General features: G+C 38.4%; 1 protein-coding gene across 1 annotated transcript in view; it reads right to left on the reverse strand.

Moving 5' to 3' along the window:
• Positions 1-26,135, reverse strand: part of LOC128642338 (protein disulfide-isomerase A2) — a 134,295-nt gene that overhangs the window by 104,903 nt on the left and 3,257 nt on the right. Inside the window, exon 2 of the mRNA XM_053695071.1 lies at positions 9,828-10,034. Within this exon, the coding sequence (XP_053551046.1) occupies positions 9,828-10,034 (207 nt within the window). The remainder of the gene's footprint in view (positions 1-9,827; positions 10,035-26,135) is intronic.

A 26,135-nucleotide genomic window follows, 5' to 3' on the forward strand; every position in this document is an offset into this window, starting at 1 on the left:
CAGAGAGAGCATATAATTTTAAGCAACTTTCCAATTTACTTCTGTTATCAAATTTGCTTTGTTCTCCTGGTGTCTTTTATTAAAGAGTAAAACTAAGTAGGCTCATAAGAGCTCAGGAGTGTGCACGTGTCTTTAGTACTCTATAGCAGCAGTGTTTTGCAACATTATTTGTAGCTTTGTTAGAAAAGATACCAAGAGAATGAAGCAAATTTGATAACAAAAGTATACACTTTTATACAACTTTCCATTTAATCTTTATTATCAAATTTGCTTTGTTTTCTTGGTATCTTTTGTTGAAGAAAATACCTAGTTAGGCTCAGAAGCAGCAGTGCATTACTGGGAGCTAGCTGCTGATTGGTGGCTGCACACTTATGCCTCTTATTTGCTTCATTCTTTAGATATCCTTTGTTTAAGAAATAGCAATGCACATGGGTGAGCCAATCACATGAGACATATATGTACAGCCACCAATAAGCAGCTACTGAGCCTATTTAGCTATGCTTTTTAACAAAGGATATCAAGAGAATAAAGCAAATTAGTTAAAATAACTAAATTTGAAAGTTGTTTAAAATTGTGTGCCCTTTCTAAGTCATGAAAGAATAATTTTTTGTTTCATGTCCCTTTAAGTGTTGTGTTCGAGCACAATCCCATAAAGTCCTATAAAATATTGCACTTTTTGAGACCTGAAGTAAATCATCATCATCACTTAAAGGGACACTGAACCCAAAATTTTTCTTTCATGATTCAGATAGAACATGCAATTTTAAGCAACTTTCTAATTTACTTCTATTATCAATTTTTCTTCGTTCTCTTGCCATCGTTATTTGGAAAATAAGGCATCTATGCTAAGGAGCCAGCAAATTGTTGGTTCAGAACCATGGACAGCACTTGTTTATTGGTGCTGTCCAATCAGCAAGGACAAAATAGGTTGTTCACCAAAAATGGGCCGGCATCTAAGCTTACATTCTTGCTTTTCAAATAAACATACCAAGAGAATAAAGAAAATTTGATAATAGGAGTAAATTAGAAAGTTGCTTAAAATTACATGCTCTATCTGAATCACGAAAGAACATTTTTTGGGTTCATTGTCCCTTTAAGCTAGAATATTTAAGATAGCTATAGAGTTAGAGATAGAATACTGTGTAACATTCATTTACTGTTTAAATGTAACAGTTTGTTTCAGGTAAAATATAATGTTATACATTAAACTGATGTTTCCTCATGTGCTTGGAAAATATAGCTACAAAGAGCTCAACTTATGAATATGTATATTGTAGTGTAATGCTGCCTGTCTGACATATGTAGCCCAATTATCTAAAAACCACAGAATCAGATATAAAAAACCTCAGACATTCGCATGCACTGCCCCAGGGGCAGAATGATCAGCTGGGCAAATAGGACCTGGACCGAGGGACCATGTAGGGGGTCCACAAATGGCATCTCCATGGCTCCGGGTGTGCTACATTATACACTCATTTTTTCTTTGCATAAATGTTTTGTAGATGATCTATTTATATAGTCCATAAAGTTTTGTTTTTTAAAATGAATAGTTTTGCGTATTTTTAAATAACATTGCTCTGATTTTCAGACTCCTAACCAAGCCCACAAGTTTTATGAGAATACCGTCAGCTACCTACTCCAGCTTGCTCCTGTTTGTGTAAAGGGTCTTTTCATATGCAAAAGAAGGGGGAGGGGGGAGTGTCTTATTTCCCACTTGCAGTGGATGTTCCAGTAACCTTTTCAACAGAGCTAAACTGAGAGCTTCTAAGTAAGTTTTTAAACAGTTTTATACTGGATTTTTATATCAGTATCTGCGCATCTTATTCTTTATAGTAGTGTCTATTACATGCAGTTATATGAAAATGAGTGTATACTGTCCCTTTAAGCTGTGGTTGACATCTGCCCTTTCAGTAACTAAGCAGTTAAGTGTATGTTTAGTAGGGGCCCTGGGGGGGCCTTGTGCCTGGATGTGGGGTTTGTTGATTGGAAGGGCCCTAGAGTGTGGGGGGTCTTGTCTGGGGTCTGTCGCTGTGAGGGCCATGGACATTTACTTAGGAGAAGTTGAATTTTAGTCTTGAAGAGAATTGTATAAACAAAGTAGGTATTCAGTCTTTGTTAAAAGTATCCAGGGAAGGTGCTACGTTTACAGTAACGGGGAGAGTGTTCCATAGAGATGGCGCTGCATGGCTAAAAGCCAGAACAGCACATTTTTGGTGACGTCTTGGCACATTTAGCTTCAGGGCACATGCTGATCAAAGAGTGTCAGTTGGGACACAGGGTGCAAGTAATTCTTTTAGATAGATTGGCCCCTGATTGTGCACAGCTTTGTAAGATAGCAGATCTGTCTTGAATCGTATGCACCCTTTTGTTGGCAACCAGTGCAGGGAGTGGAGAATTGGTGTCACATGGAAGAATTTTGACTGGTCAGTTGGCAACCTTGCTGACGGTTTTGTACCAACCGAAGGATATGGAGTAGTTTTTTATGGGAGACCATAATAGTCTTAATGAAATGTCACCAAAGCATTGCTGATTGTGGGGATAAAAACCAGATAAGCGCAAAAGCGTATCTAAAACACAATTTATTGTAGCCCCTAACAGTATGGCAGCTTCTCACAAGATTAAAAACATGATAAACAATGAGCGTCGTATGTATTCAGTCAGTGGCTGTGCGCCTTGTTACTGGTGGGGGTTCCTCCCAAAAATGTCAGATGAAATTGAGTTCCAAATGTTCCACTCCATGGAGATGTTCCCTCACTGAGGCTAGGTCAGCCCTGAGATGAATGTGTGCTCAGATAAAAGCAGACCTGAGAAACAAAACATGCAAAAGACAATCCCTCGGCTTTGGCGTCTCTGTGAAACACGACCCACCGGAAGTTAGACACTTTTTCGTTATTCATTATTCAAAATCTTATGTAGATTTCCATGTTGAATCAAAACAAATAAAAAATATGAAAAATAAGCTTTGTGTCACTTATGACTACTGCCCAACCATACCCCTGACTGAGCATAACAAAATAACATAAAGTTACTAATCTAACTTGGGGATTAGACCCCTCAGTAGCCCCCTGAATGCACTGCCCCTATCCACTCTCATAGGTTATAATGCAATGCAAACATCATATAAACATCTACCCTATAAAAAATACTAGGCTTTGTGTCACTTAGTGACTATTATCCAAGTCACCCCAGAGAAACCAGAATCCAATGACATCAAAGTTAGGACCCTAACTATGAGATAGAACCCTGCAACAGCCCCCTAAATACACTGCCTCTACCCACTCTCATAGGTGATACATAGGTCAAATAATCACCTGCCCTACAAAAAGTAGGCTTTGTGTCACTTAGTGACTACTACACAAGTATACCCCATACTGAGCATAATTAAATCACACCAAAGTTAAGACCCTAACTTGGGGATAGGACCGCTCAAGAGCACCCTGAATGCACTGCCCTTATCCACTCTCATAGGTGATAATGCAAATACATACATCATATAAACATCTGCCCTATAAAAACTAGACTTTATGTCACTTAATGACTACTACCCAAGTATACCCAACACTAAGCAGAATCCAATGACACCAAATACCCTAACTTGGGGATAGGACCCCTCAAGAGCCCCCTGAATGCACTGCCCCTAGCCACTCTCATAGGTGATACATACATCATATAAACATATGCCCTATAAAAACTAGGCTTTGTGTCACTTAGTGACTATTATCCAAGTAACGCCCAGAAAGAGCAGAGCCTAATGACATCAAAGTTAGGACCCTAACTTGGGAATAGGCCCCCTCCAGAGCCCCATAAATGCACTGCCCCTATCCACTCTCATAGGTGATACATAAATCATATAAGCACCTGCCCTACAAAAACTAGGCTTTGTGCCACTTAGTGACTACTACAAAAGTATACCCCAGACTGAGCAGAATCCAATGACACCAAAGTTAAGACCCTAACTTAGGGATAGGACCCCTCAAGAGCACCCTGAATGCACTACCCCTATCCACTCTCATAGGTGATAATGCAAATGCATACTTAATATAAACATCTGCCCTATAAAAACAAGGCTTTGTGTCACTTAGTGACTGCTACTCAAGTAAACTCCAGACTGAGTAGAATCAAATGACACTAAAGTTAAGACTAACTTGGGGATAGGACCTCTCAAGAGCCCCCTGAATAAAATGCCCCTATCCACTTTAATATGTAATAATGTGAATACATAAAACATATAAACATTTTCCATATAAAAAACTAGGCTTTATGTCACTTAATGACTACTACCCAAGTATACCCAACACTAAGCATAATTCAATGACACCAAAGTTAAGACCCTAACTTGGGGAAAGGACCCCTCAAAATCCCCCTGAATGCACTGACCCTATCCATTCTCCTAGGTGATACATACATCATATAAACATCTGCTCTATAAAAACTAGGCTTTGTGTCACTTAATGACTATTATCCAAGTAACCCCCAGAGATAGCAGAATCCAATGACATCAAAGTTAGGACCCTTGCTTTGGGATAGAACCCCACAACAGCCCCCTAAATGCACTGCCCCTATACAATCTCATAGGTGATAATGCAAATAACACATCATATAAACATATGCCCGATAAAAACTAGGCTTTTGTGTCACTTAGTGACTACTACCCAAGTAAACCCCAGACTGCGCAGAATCAAATGAGATTAAATTTAAGACCCTTACTTGGGAATAGGACCCATCAAGAGCCCCCTGAATGCACTGCCCCTAATCACTCTCATAGGTGATAATGCAAATACATACATCATATAAACATCTGGTTATAAAAACTATGCTTTATGTCACTTAATGACTACTACCCAATTATACCCAACACTGAGCAGAATCCAATGACACCAAAGTTAAGACCCTAGCTTGTGGATAGGATCCCTCAAGAGTCACCTTAATGCACTGCCCCCATTCACTCTTATAGGTGATAATGCGAACACATACATCATATAAACATCTGCCCTATAAAAAGTAGGCTTTGTGTCACTTAGTGACTACTATCCAAGTAAACCCCAGAGAGACCAGAATCCAATGACATCAAATTTAGAACCCTAACTTGGGGATAGGACCCCGCAAGAGCCCCCTAAATGCACTGCCCCAATCCACTCTAATAGATGATAATGCAAATACATACATCATATAAACATCTGCCCTATAAAAACTAGGCTTTGTGTCAATTAGTGACTACTATCCAAGTATACTACAGACTGAGTAAAATCGAATGACACCAAAGTTAAGACCCTAACTTGGGGATAGGTCCCCTCAAGAGCCCCCTAATTCACTGCCCTTTTCCACTTTCATAGGTTATAATGGAAAAAGCATAAATTGTATAAATATCTGACGTATAAAAACTAGGATTTGTGTCAATTAGTGGCTACTACCCAAATATACTCCAGACTAAGCATAATCAAATGACATCAAAGTTAAGACCCTAACTTGGGGATAGGACCCCTCAAGAGCCCCCTGAAAGCACTTCCCCATCTAATCTCATAGGTGATACATACATTGTATAAACATCTGCACTATAAAAACTAGACTTTGTGTCACTTAATGACTACTATCCAGGTATACCCAAGACTGAGCAGAATCAAATGACACCAAAGTTAAGACCCTAACTTAGGGATAGAACCCCACAAGAGCACCCTGAATGCACTGCCCCTTTACACTCTAATAGGTGATAATGCAAATGCATACACCATATAAACATCTGCCCTATACACAAATTAGGGTCCTAACTTTGATGTCAATGGATTCTGCTTTCCCTGTGGTTTTCCTGGATAGTAGTCACGAAGTGACACAAAACCTAGTTTTTATAGGGCAGATGTTTATATGATGTATGTGTATGCAATTATCACATATGAGAGTGGATAGGGGCAGTACGTTTAGAGGGCTCTTGCTGGGTCCTATTAGCAAGTTAGGGTCCTAACTTTGATGTGATTGGATTCTGCTCTCTCTGGGGGTTGCTAGTATAATATTCACTAAGTGACACAAAGCCTAGTTTTTATAGGGCATATGTTTATATGATGTATGTATTTGCATTATCACCTATGAGAGTGGATAGGGGCAGTGCATTCAGGGGGCTCTTGAGAGGTCCTATCCCCAAGTTAGGGTCTTAACTTTGGTGTCTTTTGATTATGCTCAGTATGGGGTATACTTGTGTAGTAGTCACTAAGTGGCACAAAGCCTAGTTTTTATAGGGCAGGTGTTTATATGATCTAGGTATCACCTATGACACAAAGCCTACTTTTTATATTACCTATGAGAGCGGATAGGAGCAGTGAATTCAGGGGGCTCCTGAGGGGTCCTATCCCCAAGTTAGATTTGTAACTTTGATATTATTTTGTTATGCTCAGTCAGGGGTATGGTTGGGTAGTAGTCATAAGTGACACAAAGCTTATATCTCATAATTTTTCTTTGTTTTTATTTAACATGGAAATCCCCATAAGATTTTGAACAATGCATAACGAATAACAAAAAAGTGTCTGACATCAGGTGGGTTGAAACACGCCAGATACAGAAGCCTCACTGGGACTTCAGTTGAAACTCAATGTACGATTCGTTCCGGTACGACTGAACTTTTGTCAAGAGTAAAAACAATAGGTACTTAACGCTCCTATTTTACCCTCATACTCCCGGCCTTGCTGATTGCGTGGATAGAGAACAGGTGCAGTTAAATCTTACCATTGTGCGGTTACATCACAGCTCCAATATCCACCATAACAAGCACCCCTTGTATTCTTTAATGTGTCAAAAAGTTTCATTTTCTACTATTAAGAAGAGACACATTGAAGCCGAATTATCAAATGTCTGTCGGACCTGATCGGATCAGGTCCGACAGACATCGTTGAATGCGGAGAGCTATACGCCCCAAGAGCTGCTGGTGCAACGCCGCCCCCTGCACACTCGCGGCCAATGGGCCGCCAGCAGGGAGGTGTCAATCAACCTGATCGTACTCGATCGGGTTGAATTGTAGCAATTCCTGTCCGCCTCATCAGAGCAGGTGGACAGGGTTTTGGAGCAGCGGTCTACAACACCTTTCCGCAGGTAACTATTTCCTGTACAAAGAAGGAGACTGTGAACATAATGAGAACAGCAAGAACCAAAGAACCTTTGTACAGGAAATAGTTACCTGCGGAAAGGTGTTGTAGCAATAGCGAATCACCTGTGCAGAGAGTGGATTTAAGGGCAAAGGTTGCAGGAAGTAGCATCTTGAAAAAGACCCAGAAGGGGTTGAAACGCGTAGAGGACTTACCTGCTACTGTTTGCGATTATTTGGAGGACCGAAGCTGAAGTGAACTCTCTGTACCCTGGCGTACAGAGGACATCCTGTGGAAACAAACACTTGCGCAAGTGGTCACCTAGGATCCGGAACCGGGTGACGTCACTCACAGGATTTTCGCTGAGCAGACATCTAAAGGAGCAGCCGGAGTGTCGGGCCAGGTAAGGAGATCGCTGGCAGACACTTGTAAGAAGGTAGGAGAGCCTCCCGGCTAAGTTATAAATACTTGATTGCCTTTAACTAAGAGAACATTAAGGAAGGAGCTCTATACCATCGTGGGCTTTTATTTGTGACCAAATAAGACTGGGGATATAACACCACCATTCAGAAACATTAACATTTATATCTTTGGATTTACAATAATTAAACCTACATTGTCATTCCGGACCATCTTCTTTGGGGGATCCCCTTGAACTACTAACACCAAGATTAGAACACAGTCATTATAGGTGTTCTCCGCCAGCCCCATTTGATTTGGGGAATCTGAGGGGTTATGTATAGTGTGTATGTTTAACCGGTATTACTTTACTTTATTTTATGTATGATTGATTGTTATATGGATTGTTTGTGTCAACCTTTTATGCATTGACTTATTAAATATCACATCTGTGTTTTACTAATTATTGTCACTTGATCATTGATTGCACTTTGATACTGCATTTATTTCACTTTGATTTTTCACTTGGATAAATTGTTTTTATATATATATATATACGTAGATATTTTCCTTTATTTTTAATTATCACCGATTTTTATCACAGATTTTGCACATAAATAGTATTTTAACGTATCCCTTAAGGGTCATTGGGATTTTTGGATTTTTAATTTTTTGAATGTTTTAACTGGTCACGATACAGTGAATTTTACATTTATTTATATCTATATATCCTACGGCTCTATAGCGCCTCCTATATCCACTGATTTTACATTCTTAATTCTCTATTGTATAGGGAGGAGACAATAACCTTTAGTGAGGCTAAGTAGGTTTTTGGTCTAGCGCTATACCCTATCCGTATCTGTCTAAAATAGTGGTTTAAACAGGCAAATCTGCTATTTCAAATTATACAATAAAGGTAAAGGAGCTGTTTGGAAACAACTTAAAAGGATATAAAGGTAAAAAATAATCAGTAATCTATTGAAAAGGTCATTATACATTACAAATATGGCTAAATATCTTGTGCTGTCTATTATAAGTAGTTTTGTTGCCATAGGCTTGTAAAGTTGGTTGTGTTTCCAAACCCACCGTGAGGCTAATTTGCATTATCCAATCATGGTGGGCAACCTGTGTTTTCCATCTAGCTGTATTTCCGGATTGATTGCTATTGATCAACGCACATGTGCAGTTACGATAAAGTAATGGCAGAGATCTTCATGAAGAAGATAACGCGCATGCGTTCACAGAGCTGAATATAGTGATTTCCATATTTAAATAAGTGTGCCACGCTAAGTCTGTAGAGCAGCATGTCAGACAGCTAATTTTTTTGGGCTGTCTGTGTTGGCGTCATCAAGCAGAAGAAAATATATTTTTGAAATAAGTGGCGCTTTGTTTTTTAAAAAAAGTAAGTGCAAATTGAATTGTTCATTATGCTAAACACTATTGAACAATATCGATTAATGACATCTATTACAACTGATTTTTATAATCCTTTAACACACTCCAACAAGTAAAACAGAGAGGGCTAGATTACAAGTGAAGCGCTAATTTATTGTTTATGGGCCCACGATAAATAACCAGCCATTACAAGTGGTTAATGCTACTGCAAGCTCGCTGTAGCACTTTGCGCTAGCATTCATTAACCAGCGATCAGATCTCTGGTTAATGAAAAAAATGTTCCCTAATTGCCCTCCAAAATTAAGTGTAGTGTGCCTTAATAAAAAAAACAGTATCATCTTTATTTTATTAAAATAATAGCTGCACAAAGCAGTTATAAGGGGTTAACGTGAGCAGGTGTGGAGTGTTAGGAAAAAAACGGCACTGAGAAGTTCCTTTACATTGCGGTCTATGACGACTGTGTTTTTTACTGTTAATATATATGTATATTCTTATATACATATATATGTGTGTGTGTGTGTGTTAATATATGTATATATACACATATAAATATATATTTTAACTTTGCTGCCCATCGTTGCGCGACTTACCACTATGGAGGCGCGCTCTTGTCAGCTCAAAGCTCCCAAGTCATGCGAGCTCGCATTCGCATTGCGCTGAGCTTATAATACCAGCGCACAATTGCGTGCGCCAGTATTACTGAGTGGAGTGCAAATATCGCTCCACTCGTAATCTAGCCCATAATTGGGAACACATTAAAGGGGCAAGTTGTTTACAATACGCTGTCCTTTTAAATAACATTAGATATCCAAATAGCCTATGAAAAATAATCAACACCAAATTTGTTTTTCTGTAAGTGGCTACTTTCTGTTCTCGTATACTTCTCTATTTAGAATGGACTATTGGGAACTAGGCAACCCAATCTCTTTTAGCGAATATCAGTTTATAAATAAGCATCATTAATACCTCCATAATCAATGTGACCAGTTCTGTTTCCATCCTTGAAGAATTTAAGGGTTGGGTATCCATTCACGCCAAACTCAGTGCTCAGGTTTGTTTCTACTGTTGAATCCACCTTAGCAAGTCTAACTTCTGATGTCTGATTCTTCAGAATTTCCGCAGCTTTGGCGTAATCCGGAGCTAGGGCCTGACAGTGACCGCACCAGGGAGCATCTTCCCACAGGAAAAAAAAAAAACACTATTAGTATTAGTCAAAAACCTATAACAATATTTAAAGGGACACTGAACCCAATTTTTTTCTCTCATGGTTCAGATAGTGCAAGCTACTTTAAGTAACTTTCTAATTTACTCCTATTATCATTTTTTCTTTGTTCTCTTGGTATCTTTCTTTGAAAAGCAGGAATTTAAGCTTAGGAGCCAGCCTATTTTTTGTTCAGACCTTGGATAGCACTTGCTGATTGGTGGCTACATTTAGTTAATCACAGCTCCTTCTGAAAGCTTAAAAGGACAGTATTGTCAAAATTAGAACTTATCGATTCAGATAGAGTATTCAGTTTACTTCTGTTATCTAATGTGCTTTGTTCTTTTGGTATCCTTTGTTGAAAAGTATACATAGGAAGACTCATGAGCAGCAGCACACTACTGGAAGCTAGCTGCTGATTGGTAGCTGTATACATATATATATATATATATATATATATATATATATACGCCTCTTGTCACTGTCTCGCCCCATGAATTCAGCTAGCTCCAAGCAGTTCATTGATGCTCCTTTAACAAAGGATAACAAGAGAATGAAGCAAATTTGATAATAGAAGTACATTGTAAGTTGTTTAAAATACTATGTTCTATATGAATCGCAAATACATTTTTGGGGGTTTTCATGTCCCTTTAAACAGCTGTATTTGCAGTACTGTAGGTAATAACATTTTTTTTATCAATTTCTTTACTTTTATAATATTATTATTACATCCCTGCCCTTCAACAAAATATACCAAGAGAAAAAAGAAAATGTCATAATAGAAGTAAATGACAAAGTTGTTTGAATGCTTAATCTGAATCATGAAAGAAAAAAATTGGGTTTTATGTCCCTTTAATTATGCATAATAAAACACTTTGTAATACACGTTCATTATTTATTTTATATTATTAGTATTAGTATATATTAGTAATTTAATTCTGAAAACTGGGGGGGGGGGGGTTACTGCCCACAGAGAGACTAACATGCAAGGCTGACCTAACAACATTGTACACAGTGATTGGTTGATCAATGCAGGAGCTCATTTTATATCTGTTCCTAAATTGTCACAGCAGAGGAGATAAGATAAGCCTTATAATAAAGAGGGGTACGTCCCTGTGCTGTAAGATAATGCAAACTTTGCTAATAAAATCACAGTTTAAAATATTTTATATGCAGATTATTTTGCATTCTAAGGCCTAATTGCTAATTTTTATTATGCATATGAGAAAATGTAGTTTAATGTTCAGAAAAGCATGAGGAACTAAAATATTGGTTACATTTTTTTTCATAATTCAGATAGATCAGGCAATTTTAAGCCACTTTCTAATTTACTCCTATTATCAATTTGTCTTTGTTCTCTTTATTTGAAAAATAAGGCATCTAAGCTATTTTTTGGTTCAAACCCTGGACAGCACTTGTGTATTGGTCAGTTAAATTAATCCACCAATCAGCAAGAACAACCCAGGTTGTTCATCAAAAATGGGCCGGCATCTAAACTTACATTCTTGCTTTTCAAATAAAGATACAAAGAGAATGAAGAAAATTTGATAATAGGAGTAAATTAGAAAGCTGCTTAAAATTGCATGATCTATCTGAATCACGAAATACATTTTTTGGGTTCAGTGTCCCTTTAACCCCTTAATGACCGCAGCATTTTTCCATTTTCTGTCCGTTTGGGACCAAGGCTATTTTTACATTTTTGCGGTGTTTGTGTTTAGCTGTAATTTTCCTCTTACTCATTTACTGTACCCACACATATTATATACCGTTTTTCTCGCCATTAAATGGACTTTCAAAAGATACCATTATTTTCATCATATCTTATAATTTACTATAAAAAACATTATAAAATATGAAGGAAAAATGGAAAAAAACACACTTTTTCTAACTTTGACCCCCAAAATCTGTTACACATCTACAACCACCAATAAACACCCATGCTAAATAGTTTCTAAATTTTGTCCTGAGTTTAGAAATACCCAATGTTTACATCTTCTTTGCTTTTTTTGCAAGTTATAGGGCCATAAATACAAGTAGCACTTTGCTATTTCCAAACCACTTTTTTTCAAAATTAGCGCTAGTTACATTGGGACACTAATATCTTTCAGGAATCCCTGAATATCTATTGACATGTATATATTTTTTTTTAGAAGACATCCCAAAGTATTGATCTAGGCCCATTTTGGTATATTTCATGCCACTATTTCACCGCCAAATGCGATCAAATAAAAAAAATTGTTCACTTTTTCACAAATTTTTTCACAAACTTTAGGTTTCTCACTGAAATTATTTACAAACAACTTATGCAATTATAGAATAAATGGTTGTAAATGCTTCTCTGGGATCCCCTTTGTTCAGAAATAGCAGACATATATGGCTTTGGCTTTGCTTTTTGGTAATTAGAAGGCTGCTAAATGCCACTGCGCACAATACGTGTATTATGCCCAGCATTGAAGGGGTTAATTAGGGAGCATGTAGGGAGCTTCTAAGGTTAATTTTAGCTTTAGTGTAGTGTAGTAGACAACCCCAAGTATTGATCTAGGCCCATTTTGGTATATTTCATGCCACCATTTCACCGCCAAATGCGATCAAAGTAAAAAAAAACGTTAATTTTTTCACAATTTTAGGTTTCTCACTGAAATTATTTACAAACAGCTTGTGCAATTATGGCACAAATGGTTGTAAATACTTCTCTGGGATGCCCTTTGTTCAGAAATAGCAGACATATATGACTTTGGCGTTGCTTTATGGTAATTAGAAAGTCGCTAAATGCTGCTGCGCATCACACGTGTATTATGGCTAGCAGTGAAGGGGTTAATTAGGTAGTTTGTAGGGAGCTTGCAGGGTTAATTTTAGCTTTAGTGTAGAGATCAGCATCCCAGCTGACACATCCCACCCCCTGATCCCTCCCAAACAGCTCCCTTCTCTCCCCCACCCCACAATTGTCCCCGCCATCTTAAGTACTGGCAGAAAGCCTGCCAGTACTAAAATAAAAGTTTTTTTTTTTTTAAAGAAAAAAAAAAAAAAGCATATTTACATATGCTGTGTTTAGGATCCCCCCCTTAACCCCCAACCTCCCTGATCCCCCCCAAAACAGCTCTCTAAGCCTCCCTCTCAGCATTATTGGGAGCCATCTTGGGTACTGGCAGCTGTATGCCAGTACCCATTTTGAACAATCAAATGTTTATTTTTTTTTAAAAAAAATTCTGTAGTGTAGCTCAATCGTCCCCCCCACGGACCAACCCCCACCACCTAAATCACACCTAAGGGCTTTTTTATTTATTTAAATGTTGTCCCACTTTTATTGTTTTGGGACACATTTTTTCCGTAGTGTAGCGGTTCCCACCCGCTCCCTCCCCGTGCACGCGCCCTCCCCCTCGTGCACGTGCGCGCGCGCCCCCGGGCTTACCCGCCCACGATCCCGCCCCCCTCCACATGACCAGGGCCATCGATGGCCGACACCCACCTCCCACACCGGCTCCCACCCACCAACGATACTGGCCATCGATGTCCGGTGCAGAGAGGGCCACAGAGTGGCTCTCTCTGCATCGGATGGCCGTGAAAGGTTATTGCAGGATGCCTCCATATCGAGGCATCACTGCAATAACCGGAAAGCAGCTGGAAGCGAGCAGGATCGCTTCCAGCTGCTTTCCACACCGAGGACGTGCAGGGTACGTTCTCAGGCGTTAACTGCCTTTTTTCTGAGGACGTACCCTGCACGTCCTCGGTCGTTAAGGGGTTAAGAACCGACCCATTTTTGGTTCAGCACCTGAGTAGTGCTTTCTAATTGGTGGCTAAATGTAGCAAACCAATCAGCAAGCACTACCAAGGTGCTGAACCAAAAATGGGCCGGCTCCTAGCCTTACATTACTGCTTTTTCAAATAAAGATAGAAAAAGAACAAAGAAAATTGATAATAGGAGTAAACTAGAAAGTTGCTTAAAATTGCATGCTCTATCTGAATCACGAAAGGAAACGTGTGTTCCGTATCCCTTTAAGCTTTATTAAAGGGACATGAAACCCTACATTTTTTTTTAATGAATTAGATAAAACATGCTATCTTAAATAACTTTCCAATTTACTTCTAATATCAAATTTGCTTCATTTTCTTGGTATCCTTTGTTGAAGGCGCAGCAATGCACTACTGAGAGTTAGCTGAGCCAATCACAAGAGACAAACGTGTGCAGGCACCAATCACAAGCTAGCACCACTAATGTAGGATTTATACATATTATTTTTCAACAAGAAATACCAAGAAAACAAAGTAAGTTTGAAAATGGAAGTTAATTTAAATGTGTCTTAAAATGACATGCTGTATTTGAATTATGCAAGTTTAAAAGACCAATGTATTCAAAAAATGCTATTCTCTATTCCGTTAGAGCATGTCATTTTAAGACTATTGACCCTAGACTATAGTGTGTTTAATCCCTGCAAAGGGAGTAAAACACAACTTATAAAATGCCACCGATACATTCAGCAGCGCTAGTCGCGCAACTATAATATGGAACATTGCATCAGCAATGTTTTCCACTCAAGACCAGCAGTGCTCTGCGAGTCCCGAACTACTACTACGACTGAGTGTTTAACACTATTGCAGGAATTCAATAAATACATGGTAGTGAAGGGTTCATAATCTTAAAATTACATGCTCTAACAGATAAGCACATGTATTTTTTTTTTTACTATAATGGCCCTTTAATTATGACTCACCTATCCCTTTAATAACTTTATGTACACATAGCCTTACAATGTTATCTTTCGGTTTTTATTTTACCAGTAACTATTGTATTTATTAATCGCTTGTAAAACATATGTATTTTACCACGTGCCTCTCTTTAATTTACAGAAAAGCAGATGCTGTCTGACTAAATGGGAACAGCATAATTACTTGGCAAATACAGCAAAACACACGAGTGACAGATTACAATGAGCGACAGATGGATAAGAATAGATAACAGCATAGTTCTAGCCGTCTTATATTTATAGACAGTCACTTTTTTATTTCGTGCAAGGTTACACTGAAAAGAGCAGGGGACTGTTTTTAAGTGATTTTATGTAAACTATCATAGATTTAATCAACTTACCTCTAAATAAAATTAGAATTCTTAGATAAAACGATAACATTGCCATAAATTTGAATTTTATAGACCTCTACACATTTCAATTGTATATTCTAATTATCCTATATTGAAAAGTCCAAAACTTTTTTTTATTATATTTAGGCTAGCTAACTTTTGCTCAGAGGGCTTGATTCTCTAAAGCTCTCTGGGCTGGTGAGATTCTATAAGAATGTTCGCCAGTCCTTCTATTTCCCTTTTGGAATAATTTAAAGGCACTTTTTACCCTGAAAACAGGGTGTCTCGCTAAGAGGCGCAAACTGCATTTTCGAATAGGGAGGAGGATTTCTCTTGTGCGGCACCAATCCACTGGAACACACTTCCTCGTAACTGTCAGACTTTGCCTTAATCTCTTCTCCTTTAAACGCTCCCTAAAGACACTTTTGTTCAAGGAAGCCTCCCGCCAAACTCATTAACAAATGAATTCCACCTCTTCTAACTCTGTATTAACATCATTCTCACCCTTGCCGTCCTCACCTCTTGTTTCTCACCCTCCTACCCTTCTAGATTGTAACTTCCAACAAGAATAGGCCCTTAGTTCCTCCTTTGTTTGATAAATTTGGTCCTGTCTCAAAAATATTGTATCATCGTTGTACTTTTTTCTTTCGTACTCATGGACAGCTCTGCGGAATTTGTTGGCGCTTTATAAATAAAGTATAATAATAAAAAAATAAACCATGCATACATTATAAAAGGGCACAATTAAAGGGACACTAAACCCAAAATTTTTCTTTCGTGATTTAGATCAAGCATGACATTTTAAGCAACTTTCTAATTTACTCCTATTATCAAATTTTCTTTATTCACTTGGTATCTTTATTTGAAATGCAAGAATATAAGTTTAGATGCCGGCCCATTTTTGGTGAACAACCTGGGTTGTCCTTGCTGATTGGTGGATAAATTTAACCACCAATAAAAAAGTGCTGTCCAGTGGACTGAACCAAAAAAAGCTTAGATTTCTTCTTTTTTCAAATAAAGATAGCAAGAGAATGAAGAAAAATTGATAATAGGAGTAAATTAGAAAGTTGCTTAAAATTGCACGCTCTATCTGAATCACAAAAGAAAAAAGTTTGGTTCAGTGTCCCTTTAAATTTGTAATTGATAAAGTATACAAAACGAATAATTTAACCATTCACACAAAAATACGTAGGAGAAAATTGTACTGTTAAGGTGCAGCAAAAAATTTTAACAAAATTGTTCACCAAAAATAGTATTTTATCAAAAACGTAACATTTTTATGTAAAATTGCACGTTAATAAATCGTATTAAATATGCATACAGTAAATTGTAATTTAAGTACACTGGATGTGCAAAAAAACCCACAAAGAAATTCTTATTTATTAGTGCAAAATACAAAGCTTAATTGTTGGGGTTTCCATGGGTGTGTATGGATTTTTTTCTCAAATCCCAGCATAATTCTATAAACATTTTCACACTACAGTTCTCACAGTTTTTTTCTTGCCAGTTAAAAGGACACGTTTTTACTAAAATACTCAAAACACTTATTACTCTGAAACAACAACCTATGCATACTAAAATTACAGTGAATTTAAAGGGACATGAAAACCACATTTTTCTTTCATGATTTTGAAAGAGCATGCTGTTTTAAACACCTTTCCAATGTACTCCTGTTATCTAATTTGCTTCATTCTCTTGATTTCCTTTGTTAAAAAGCATATAGAGATAGGCTCAGTAGCTGCTGATTGGTGGCTGCACATAGATGCCTCGTGTGATTGGCTCACCAGTGTGCATTGCTATTTCTTCTAATAAAGATACCTAAAGCATTAAGCAAATTAGATGATAGAAGTAAATTGGAAAGTTGTTTAAAATTGTATTCTTTATCTGAATCATAAAAGAAAATGTTTGGGTTTAGTGTCCCTTTAAATATGTATTTATACTGTATATACAAACCAAAAAAGAGCTATATATATAGACAGAGAAATGGAGAGAGATCTTGTATGTGTATCATTTGATTAAAATGAACTACAGTGGTTGTTGTGAACGTAGTAATACAGACGCCCATCATTTTTTATCATACCTGTACTATCCAATATTGGACTCGATTAAAATTAACGCTAGAAGTAAGCTTTTTACATGTGTTGGGTTGCGCTCATATTACAAGTTGAAAGTAAGTTTTCGCTTGTGCGCTAACCCAATGCGCACAAAAAGACGAACTTAGAATTTTGGGCAAGTGTTAGCGTATTCCCCCATAGAAGTCAATAGAGCAAAAAAAGTGGAAGAAAAAAATGAACACCCTATTCACACGCAAATCTAATGGCATATTCTTATGTGCGCTAATCCGACATGAAAATATGAATATTTCGCATGCCAATGTTCTTCACATAGCAGAATATGTTCTATGTATTCTTAAATACATATTTCTATATATATGATGGTATTTTGGTACAATATATATTTATACATATATATATATATATATATATATATATAAATAAAACACAGGAATGGACGGCACTCACAGACTGGACTGGGTACACATCCTAAGTCACAGAAAACTCCACAGCCCTGAACACTGACAGACAGCTGCAAAGTTCCCAGCAACTCAGGCAGTTAACCCCAGAACAGCCTAGGTGACAGGCCCGCAGGCAAGCATTACAAACATTATCAACACAACACACAGTAATCCCGGCACTCGCCAGCAGATTCACAGTAATGTTTAAAAGCAAAACTGGGGGAAGTCCGTTACATTTGGCGCCATAGGATCAAGCCCAGGACCACGACAAGGTCTCCCCCTTCCTGGGACCCTAAACCAGCACCCACACAATGCATACTTCCAAACAAACCAACTGGGAACCTCCCAGGGTGACACAGGCTTGTAACTGACTTCCCCCAGGGATTGTGAGCAGAGCTTACCAAAGATATTACACTGCAAACAGCATCTGCTAAACCGAACATTGGACATTTTATCTTTGGATTTTTGGATGCTATACCATCATTAACTCAAGTACCCTTACATTATTTTCTTGTTGGAATTTATTATTATTGTTTATTCAAGTATTTTATTCATTACCATATATTTTTAGGTGCGCCCCCACTGTCGGACACTCTCTTGGGTATCCTTGTTTTTGCATTACTGTGAATCTGCTGGCGAGTGCCAGGTTTTCTGTGTGTTGTGTGTGTGTGTATATATATATATATATATTTATAAATACATAGAGCATATTCCTCTGTGTGCAGAACATTTGAATGTGAAATATTTACAGTAAATACACAGCTAAACGGATACTAAACCCAAATCATTTTCTTTCACAATTCAGATAGAGCAGGCAATTTTAAGCAACTTTCTAATTTACTCCTATTATCTATTTTTCTTTGTTCTCTTGGTATCGTTATTTGAAAAAGCAGGAATGTAAGCCTAGGAGCTGGCCTATTTTTGGTTCAGCACCTGGTTGCCACTTGCTGATTGGTGGCTAATGATATTGGTTCACCCAATGTGTTCAGCTAGCTCCCACTAGTGCATTGCTGCTCCTTCAACAAAGGATAACAAGATCATGAGACAAATTTGGTAATAGACGTAAGCTGGAGGCTGATATACATGGGCTTAAAAAAAAAAAAAGATATAAAAGAAATTATAGACGTTTCCCTGTAAAATTAAACTTTCATTGTTAAAGGGACATTCCAGCCAAAATTGGAATTCAACCGGGGGCCTTTCACTTTGGCATAGAAGCATTTCTGCAATATACATGAATTAGCTAAATTGTTTCTAATAAAAGCTATAGCTGTTTCAAGAGTGTATTTAAGTATGCTGCGTGCACCAGCATTTTAAACACAGCACTTGCTTGCTTGTACCATCTGGTAATGACTCAATTTGTTAATTGCTGACATGATACAAGCCCCACTGGTGCTCTGAGCAGCTGCAGTATTTAAAATGCTGGTGCACTGAGAATATCTAGTTGGTGCACATGCAGAGAAAAATGCTAAGACTAAAACAGTGATAACTTCTAGTAGAAGCATTTTGCCAATACCTGTATATTACAAATATGTTTCTATTTAAAGATGTAATTCATCTATGCGCATTTAAATTTTGACTGGAATGTCCCTTTAAGATAGAGCATGTCATTTCAAGAAAAGTAACAATTTCATTCATTATCTTGCTATCTCTTGTTGAAAAGAATACTTAAAGGGACACTAAACCCATTTTTTTTCTTTCATGATTCAGATAGAGCATGTAATGTTAAGCAACTTTCTAATTTACTCCTATTAAATTAAATTTCTTATTCGTTCTCTTGCTATCTTTATTTAAAAAGCAGGAATGTAAAGTTCAAGAGCTGTTCCATTTTTGGTTCATGCTTGCTTATTGGTTTGCTAAATGTAGCCGCCAATAAGCAAGCACTATCAAGAGTGCTGAACCTAAAATTGCGTGGCTCCTAAGCTTTAAATTCCTGCTTTTTAAAAAAGATAGCAAGAAAACGAAGAAAAATTGATAGTAAGAGTAAATTAGAAAGTTGTTTAAAATGACATGCTCTATCTGAATCATTAACCCTTTGGCTGCTAAGCCATTTCCCACCTGGGTGCTAAGCTGGATTTGAGCTTTTGTTTTACCTTTTTTAAATATATATATATATATATATATATATATATATATATATATATATATATATATATATATTTATTTTTACTTTTTTTTTTAGATCTCCAAGACTTATACCACTGGAAAGGTTAGGCGATTACCTTTCCAACTGTGTGTATTGGGGGTCTGTAGCTGCTTATATACCTGAGATACAGGCTTCTAAGCAGCATGCCCCCATTTCCCTATATTATCCATTGTTAATTTATTTCCTAAGATATGGTCCACGGGATCATCAATTACTGTTGGGAATATCACTCCTGGCCAGCAGGAGGAGGCAAAGAGCACCACAGCAAAGCTGTTAAGTATCACTTCCCTTCCCACAATCTCCAGTCATTCTCTTTGCCTTCTGTGCAAGTTTTGGGGTGGCGGTAAAATTATAGAAAATTGATTCGTTAGGTACTTAAAGGGACACTAAACTCAATTTTTTTCTTTAATGATTCAGATAGAGCATGCCATTTTAAGCAACTTTCTAATTTACTCCTGTTATCAATGTTTCTTCATTCTCTTGCTACCTTTATTTAAAAAGCAGGAATATGATGCATAGGAGCGGGACCATTTTTGGTTGAGAACCTGGGTTATGCTTGCTTATTGGTGGGTAAATGTCAGCCTCCAATAAGCAAGCGCTATCCATGGTGCTGAACCTAAAATTGTCTGGCTGCTAAGATTTATATTCCTGCTTTTAAAATAAAGATAGCAAAAGAATGAAGACAAATTGATAATAGGAGTAAATTATAAAGTTGCTTAAAATGTCATGCTCTATCTGAATCATGAAAGAAAAAAATTTGGGTTCAGTGTCCCTTTAAGAATCATTGGTGGCTCAGTATGTTAGGCTGTGTTTTTTATACACTCGTTATTTTTTTTTTAGGGGAAATAAAATAGCCGTTTGTATGTGTATTAGTATGGCTGACGGGACCACCTCTGACGTCACAGGAGAAGCGGAGTCTTCACTCTTCAGCAGGGTCTACTAAGCGTGCACTTTTACTTCTGACGCAGCTTATAGTAGCTTCCCATGTAACGCCTTCAACGGCTTAATTTCTATTTGCAGGCGACTAAGGATTTTCACCAGTCTTCTGCGTTGTTTGTTTTTTTGGGAAACGCAAACGTCAGAAAGCTACTGCCACTTCTCTTTCTCTCTGGTTGAGAAGTATTATTCATTTGGCCTATGAGACTGCTGGACAGCAGCCTCCTGAGAGAATCACAGCTCATTCCACTAGGGCTGTTTCTTATTCTTGGGCCTTCAAAAATGAGGCCTCTGTAGAACAGATTTGCAAGGCTGCGACTTGGTCCTCATTGCATACTTTTTCAAAATTTTATCAATTTAATACTTTTGCCTCGACTTAGGCTTCTTTTGGGAGAAAGGTTCTTCAAGCGGTGGTGCCTTCCGTTTAGGTTCCCTGTCTTGTCCCTCCCTAATCATCTGAGTCCTCTGGCTTGGATATTGATTCCCAAGAGTAATTGATGATCCCGTGGACTCACCATATCTTAGGAAAGAAAACAAAATGTATACTTACCTGATATATTTGTTTCTTTCCGGATATGGTGAGTCCATGGCCCCACCCTTTATTTTAAGACAGTTATTTTTATCTAAACCTCAGGCACCTCTACACCTTGTGTTATTTCCTTTCTCTCCTTTTTCCTTCGGTCGAATGACTGGGGATTGTGGGAAGGGAAGTGATACTTAAAGGGACACTGACCCCAATTTTTTTTCTTTTGTGATTCAGATAGAGCATGACATTTTAAACAACTTTCTAATTTACTCCTATTATCAAATTTTCTTCATTCTCTTGGTATCTTTATTTGAAATGCAAGAATTTAAGTTTAGATACCGGCCCATTTTTTATGAACAACCTGGGTTGTTCTTGCTGATTGGTGGATAAATTCATCCACCAATAAGAAAATGCTGTCCAGAGGTCTGAACCAAACAAAAAGCTTAGATGCCTTCTTTTTCAAATATAGATAGCAAGAGAATGAAGGAAAATTGATAATAGGAGTAAATTAGAAAGTTGCTTAAAATTGCCTGCTCTATCTGAATCACGAAATTAAACATATGGGTTCATTGTCCCTTTAACAGCTTTGCTGTGGTGCTCTTTGCCTCCTCCTGCTGGCCAGGAGTGATATTCCCAACAGTAATTGGTGATCCCATGGACTCACCATATCCGGAAAGAAACAAATCTATCAGGTAAGCATACATTTTTTTTAAATAAAGTTGCATGGCGACGTCACAGCGCGAATCGTGAAGCCCTGGCGATGCCTCTCACTAGTCAGGCCAGATCGCCAGGGGGGGAGCCCCCAGATTGCCCTCAAGGTGGGTAAGTGCTATCAACGGCTCAGAGACGTCGTTTGCACTCAAATGGCTAAAGAAAAATGTGATTTTAGTATAAGCAGCAATGCACTTTTGTCAGCTAGCTGCTGATTGGTGGCTACACATGTTTGCTTTTTGTCAGTGGCTCCCCAGATATATGTGTTTGTGTTTTCCAATTTGCAAGGGTTAAACACATAGTTGTATGCAAGCAATAGTGCAATAATAAAATGCTCGCGCTGAAGCATTTTCTTTGTGCACCTTTAAAGGGACAGTGAAGTCAAAATGAAATGTTTATAATTCAAATAGAACATGCCATTTTAAACAACTTTCCAATTTACTTATATTATCAATTTTGCTTAGTTCTCTTGGTATCCTTTGTTAAAGAGTAAACCTGGGTGAGCTGAGGAGCATGCACGTGTTTGGCCATCTAGCAGCAGTGTTTGCAACAATGTTTATAGAAATGGTATACATAGTTGCAAGCACTGCTGCCATAGAATTGTACAGACACTATGGGCAAGATTACATATGCAGCGCAGGCTTCAGCGTAACTTCTGAAACCCATGCCACCCATAATTTAACCTCGCACGTCGGGGTATCACATATACAGCTCCATCAGATGCTAGACTGGCATAAGTAGGACAAACTGGCGAACTTCAGAAATGTGCACAAATACACATTTCTGTCATTGCAAGTAACTTATGCAATTGAGGATAACACATGTAAAAACGAAACTGGAGTTAAACTAAAAAAGCAACACGTAATTACGCTATTCAAAATCCCTATATAAACCCCCGTGCAACCGCCATTTTCTTGCTTGCAATTCATGATGCGAGGTGGAATAGTGCAATATGTCTCAGAGTAACAGAGGCCACAATCCACATGTAGAGTTTTCATTAAATGGACACTATAGCCATTCCAATACATTTAACTCAATAAAGCAGGTTGTGTGCCTAGATCAAGCTATGTGTGAGCATAGTGTCACTTAAGGAACACATTATTTCATCATTGACATGTACACATAACTATTGCATAAAACACATCCCTGTAAAAGTGCTCATATTCAAATCCCCCATAGACCAACTCACAATGTGCACATGCATGTTTTAGAGTTTGACATGTGAATCAGTATAGGCCCTAGCATGTATCACTGTACATTGTATGCCCACATGGACATATATCTGACTGTACTTATCCCTTTCATCCTTTAACTCCTCCACAGAACCTCCTGTCACAAGGATAGAAACAGCCATGCCACCACCACCGCAACAACCACCACCACCACCATCACTAGTCTTCAGGCAACCGCAGGAACAGTGTGTTACCAGGCATGAGCATGGTTGGATGGCTTCAATTGAGGACCCGGGCGTGATGCCACCGACATTGCCATATGACCCCTGGCTACATTCCTGGCCAATGGAATATCCTCTCTTTGGTTTTGAGGGGGAGCCAAGACATGCACAAAGGGTCCATGTATTTACACCCCCCACAACACAATCACAGTCTCCTGTCAGTTATGGATATTACCCACAGACTATGTCACAGGATGTGCCTATTGTAGAGTGGTCACACACTGGTCATCAGTGGGAATACCAATCATCTATGAGAGCTCCACCATCCTCTTCCCTGGGATGAGCTCCACTATCCTCTTCCCTTGGACGAGCTCCATCATCCTCTTCCCTTGTACGAACTCCACCATCCTCTTCCCTTGGACGAGCTCCACCATCCTCTTCCCTTGGACGAGCTCCACCATCCTCTTCCCTGGAACGAGCTCCACCATACTCTTCCCTGGAACGAGCTCCACCATACTCTTCCCTGCGATGAGCTCCAAAATCTGCAGATGAAAATACAGCATAAACTACAGCTACCCCTCAAGCAGCAGCAACTACATCTGCCCCTCAAGCACCAGAAACTTCAGCTGCCCCTCACACACCAGAACTACAGCTGCCACAGAAACTACAGCTGCCCCTCACGCACCAGAAACTACAGCTGCCCCTTAAGCACCCGAAACTACAGCTGCCCCTCAAGCAACAGAAGCACATCCACAAGCATCACCTCTTCTCCAAGATCATGGCCCTCAAGCAACTGCCAGCCCTATTGGCTCAAGAGCCTGTGGATGCATTGTATTCTCCCCTGGGTGAGGAATACCTTACACTGCAGAGGAGGCTCACCAGAAGCACTGAGAGCTTACAAAGAGGCCAAGAGAGGTTACACAAATGTAGCATAGGGGTGCAGAGGGACATTGCAGCATCGTTAATTGCAAGGGTTCAAAACCAGTCACAGATGATGCGAATTCTGTCTGATATGCAGATGCAGATGGACAATAGATGGAGAGTACAAAATCAACCTTTGGGTGTGTTGGTTGAGCACTTTACACACCAGCAGGACACTGCCTCCAGCCTATAGTCTGTGGCCAGCACACCAGCAGAAACAGCAGAATCTGCTAGAACAAGGAGAACAAGGCAATCCACTACAGGCACCTTGGCTCCCTCATCCAAGAAGCCAAAAAAATAAATATTAGTATCGTTCACCATAAACCTTGTCCTCTGTTATTTACCAAGTAATTCTCATACACATCCATGTAAGGTGTGTTTTATTAGACTAATATTGTTAAAACATATAATATGACCTGTGTTGAAATGGCAATAAAAAAACAGGTAATATTATCATGTTTATGACATTCTTGTACTATAACTCACATCCACATAGTTGTGTATGAAGGGCACATATAGTAATATTCACTTATAAGATGTAAATCAATGTATCTCACATCCAATATAAACTGACACATGGGTATATATAATACTGATGTTACTAATAGGGTGTGCATTGTCAGGTGTCTTAAGGCTGCAGGTGAGAGGTTGTGCTGTTTGTGATTGGTTTGGCACAATTGCAGAGGAGAAATAATGATTTTAATAAGTAAGTGGGCAGCAAGGTTTAAAGGGACAGTTTACTCAAAAATTATCTTCCCTTTAATTTGTTCCCAATGATCCACTTTACCTGCTGGAGTGTATTAAATTGTTTACAAGTATTTCTTTTACCCTTATGATTGCATTTGAAATATTTTATTTAGCATGTGGTATCGCCACCCATTCTTAAATATTTTGGCCTCAAGGCCAAGCTGTGTTAACACAGCCAGTATAATAAATTACTCTCCCAGTGGGTTATAGAAGAGATAAGGTAATACAATTTTAATTTTCCATTGTTCTCTCCAAGTATTGGTGATTGGTTTATGAACAGATATAAAATAAAGAAGCAAGTATATGTACATAATGTGATAAAGTAATGAGATCTGATTATACCTACAAGCTCAACCCATTTAATTAGGTTGTGACTTCAAAACACAAAATCAGCTATTTCATATACACAAATAAACCTTAAAAAAGAACATCTCATACATTTTATACTCTGCAGCTAGTAAAAAAAGTAATTGGAAAGAGAAAAACTTTTTTTATAGTATACTGTCCCTTTAACTATTTGAGATGCTGCTTAAATGTATGTGTTGGTTAAGGCTTCCAGGGAGTTATGTTGCTTTTTTAGTCAGTGTATGTATGGGGTACTTGTAAAGAGCGGCTAATCAGTCGTAAGACGCTGCTCATTTTATCGACCTCAGAAGGATGAAAGGCTGAGTGAACCTCGCCGGGGTTCGAACCTGCAACCCTTGGGTTGCTACAGAGCTAAGCAACAGTGCCTTAGCATGCAGAGATATCTGTCCGGCTGCTTAGTGCAGGGGTTGCTCCGCCTGTCTATGTGTGGCAAGATGAAAATGGAGTAGATTTTCTCAATTCTGCGCTAAATATGTAATACCGAATGGCAACGCCAGTTCTATGTTATTTTTTGGGATTAAAAAATGCGGGTGATGGGTAAAATATACGCACGTAACTTGTATGCTATGCCGTATATATGTGATACCAAAACCGGTTTATAAAACGGCATTGTAGGCATTTGCGGGCGACGCTGCATATATAATCTTGCCCCATATGGCAGCAGAGTTTGCAACTATGTATAATATTGTTTTAAACATTGTTGCAAACACTGCTGCCAGATGGCTAAGGACACATGCATGC

This window comes from Bombina bombina, chromosome 11, assembly GCF_027579735.1.
Source record: "Bombina bombina isolate aBomBom1 chromosome 11, aBomBom1.pri, whole genome shotgun sequence".
Taxonomy (NCBI): domain Eukaryota; kingdom Metazoa; phylum Chordata; class Amphibia; order Anura; family Bombinatoridae; genus Bombina; species Bombina bombina.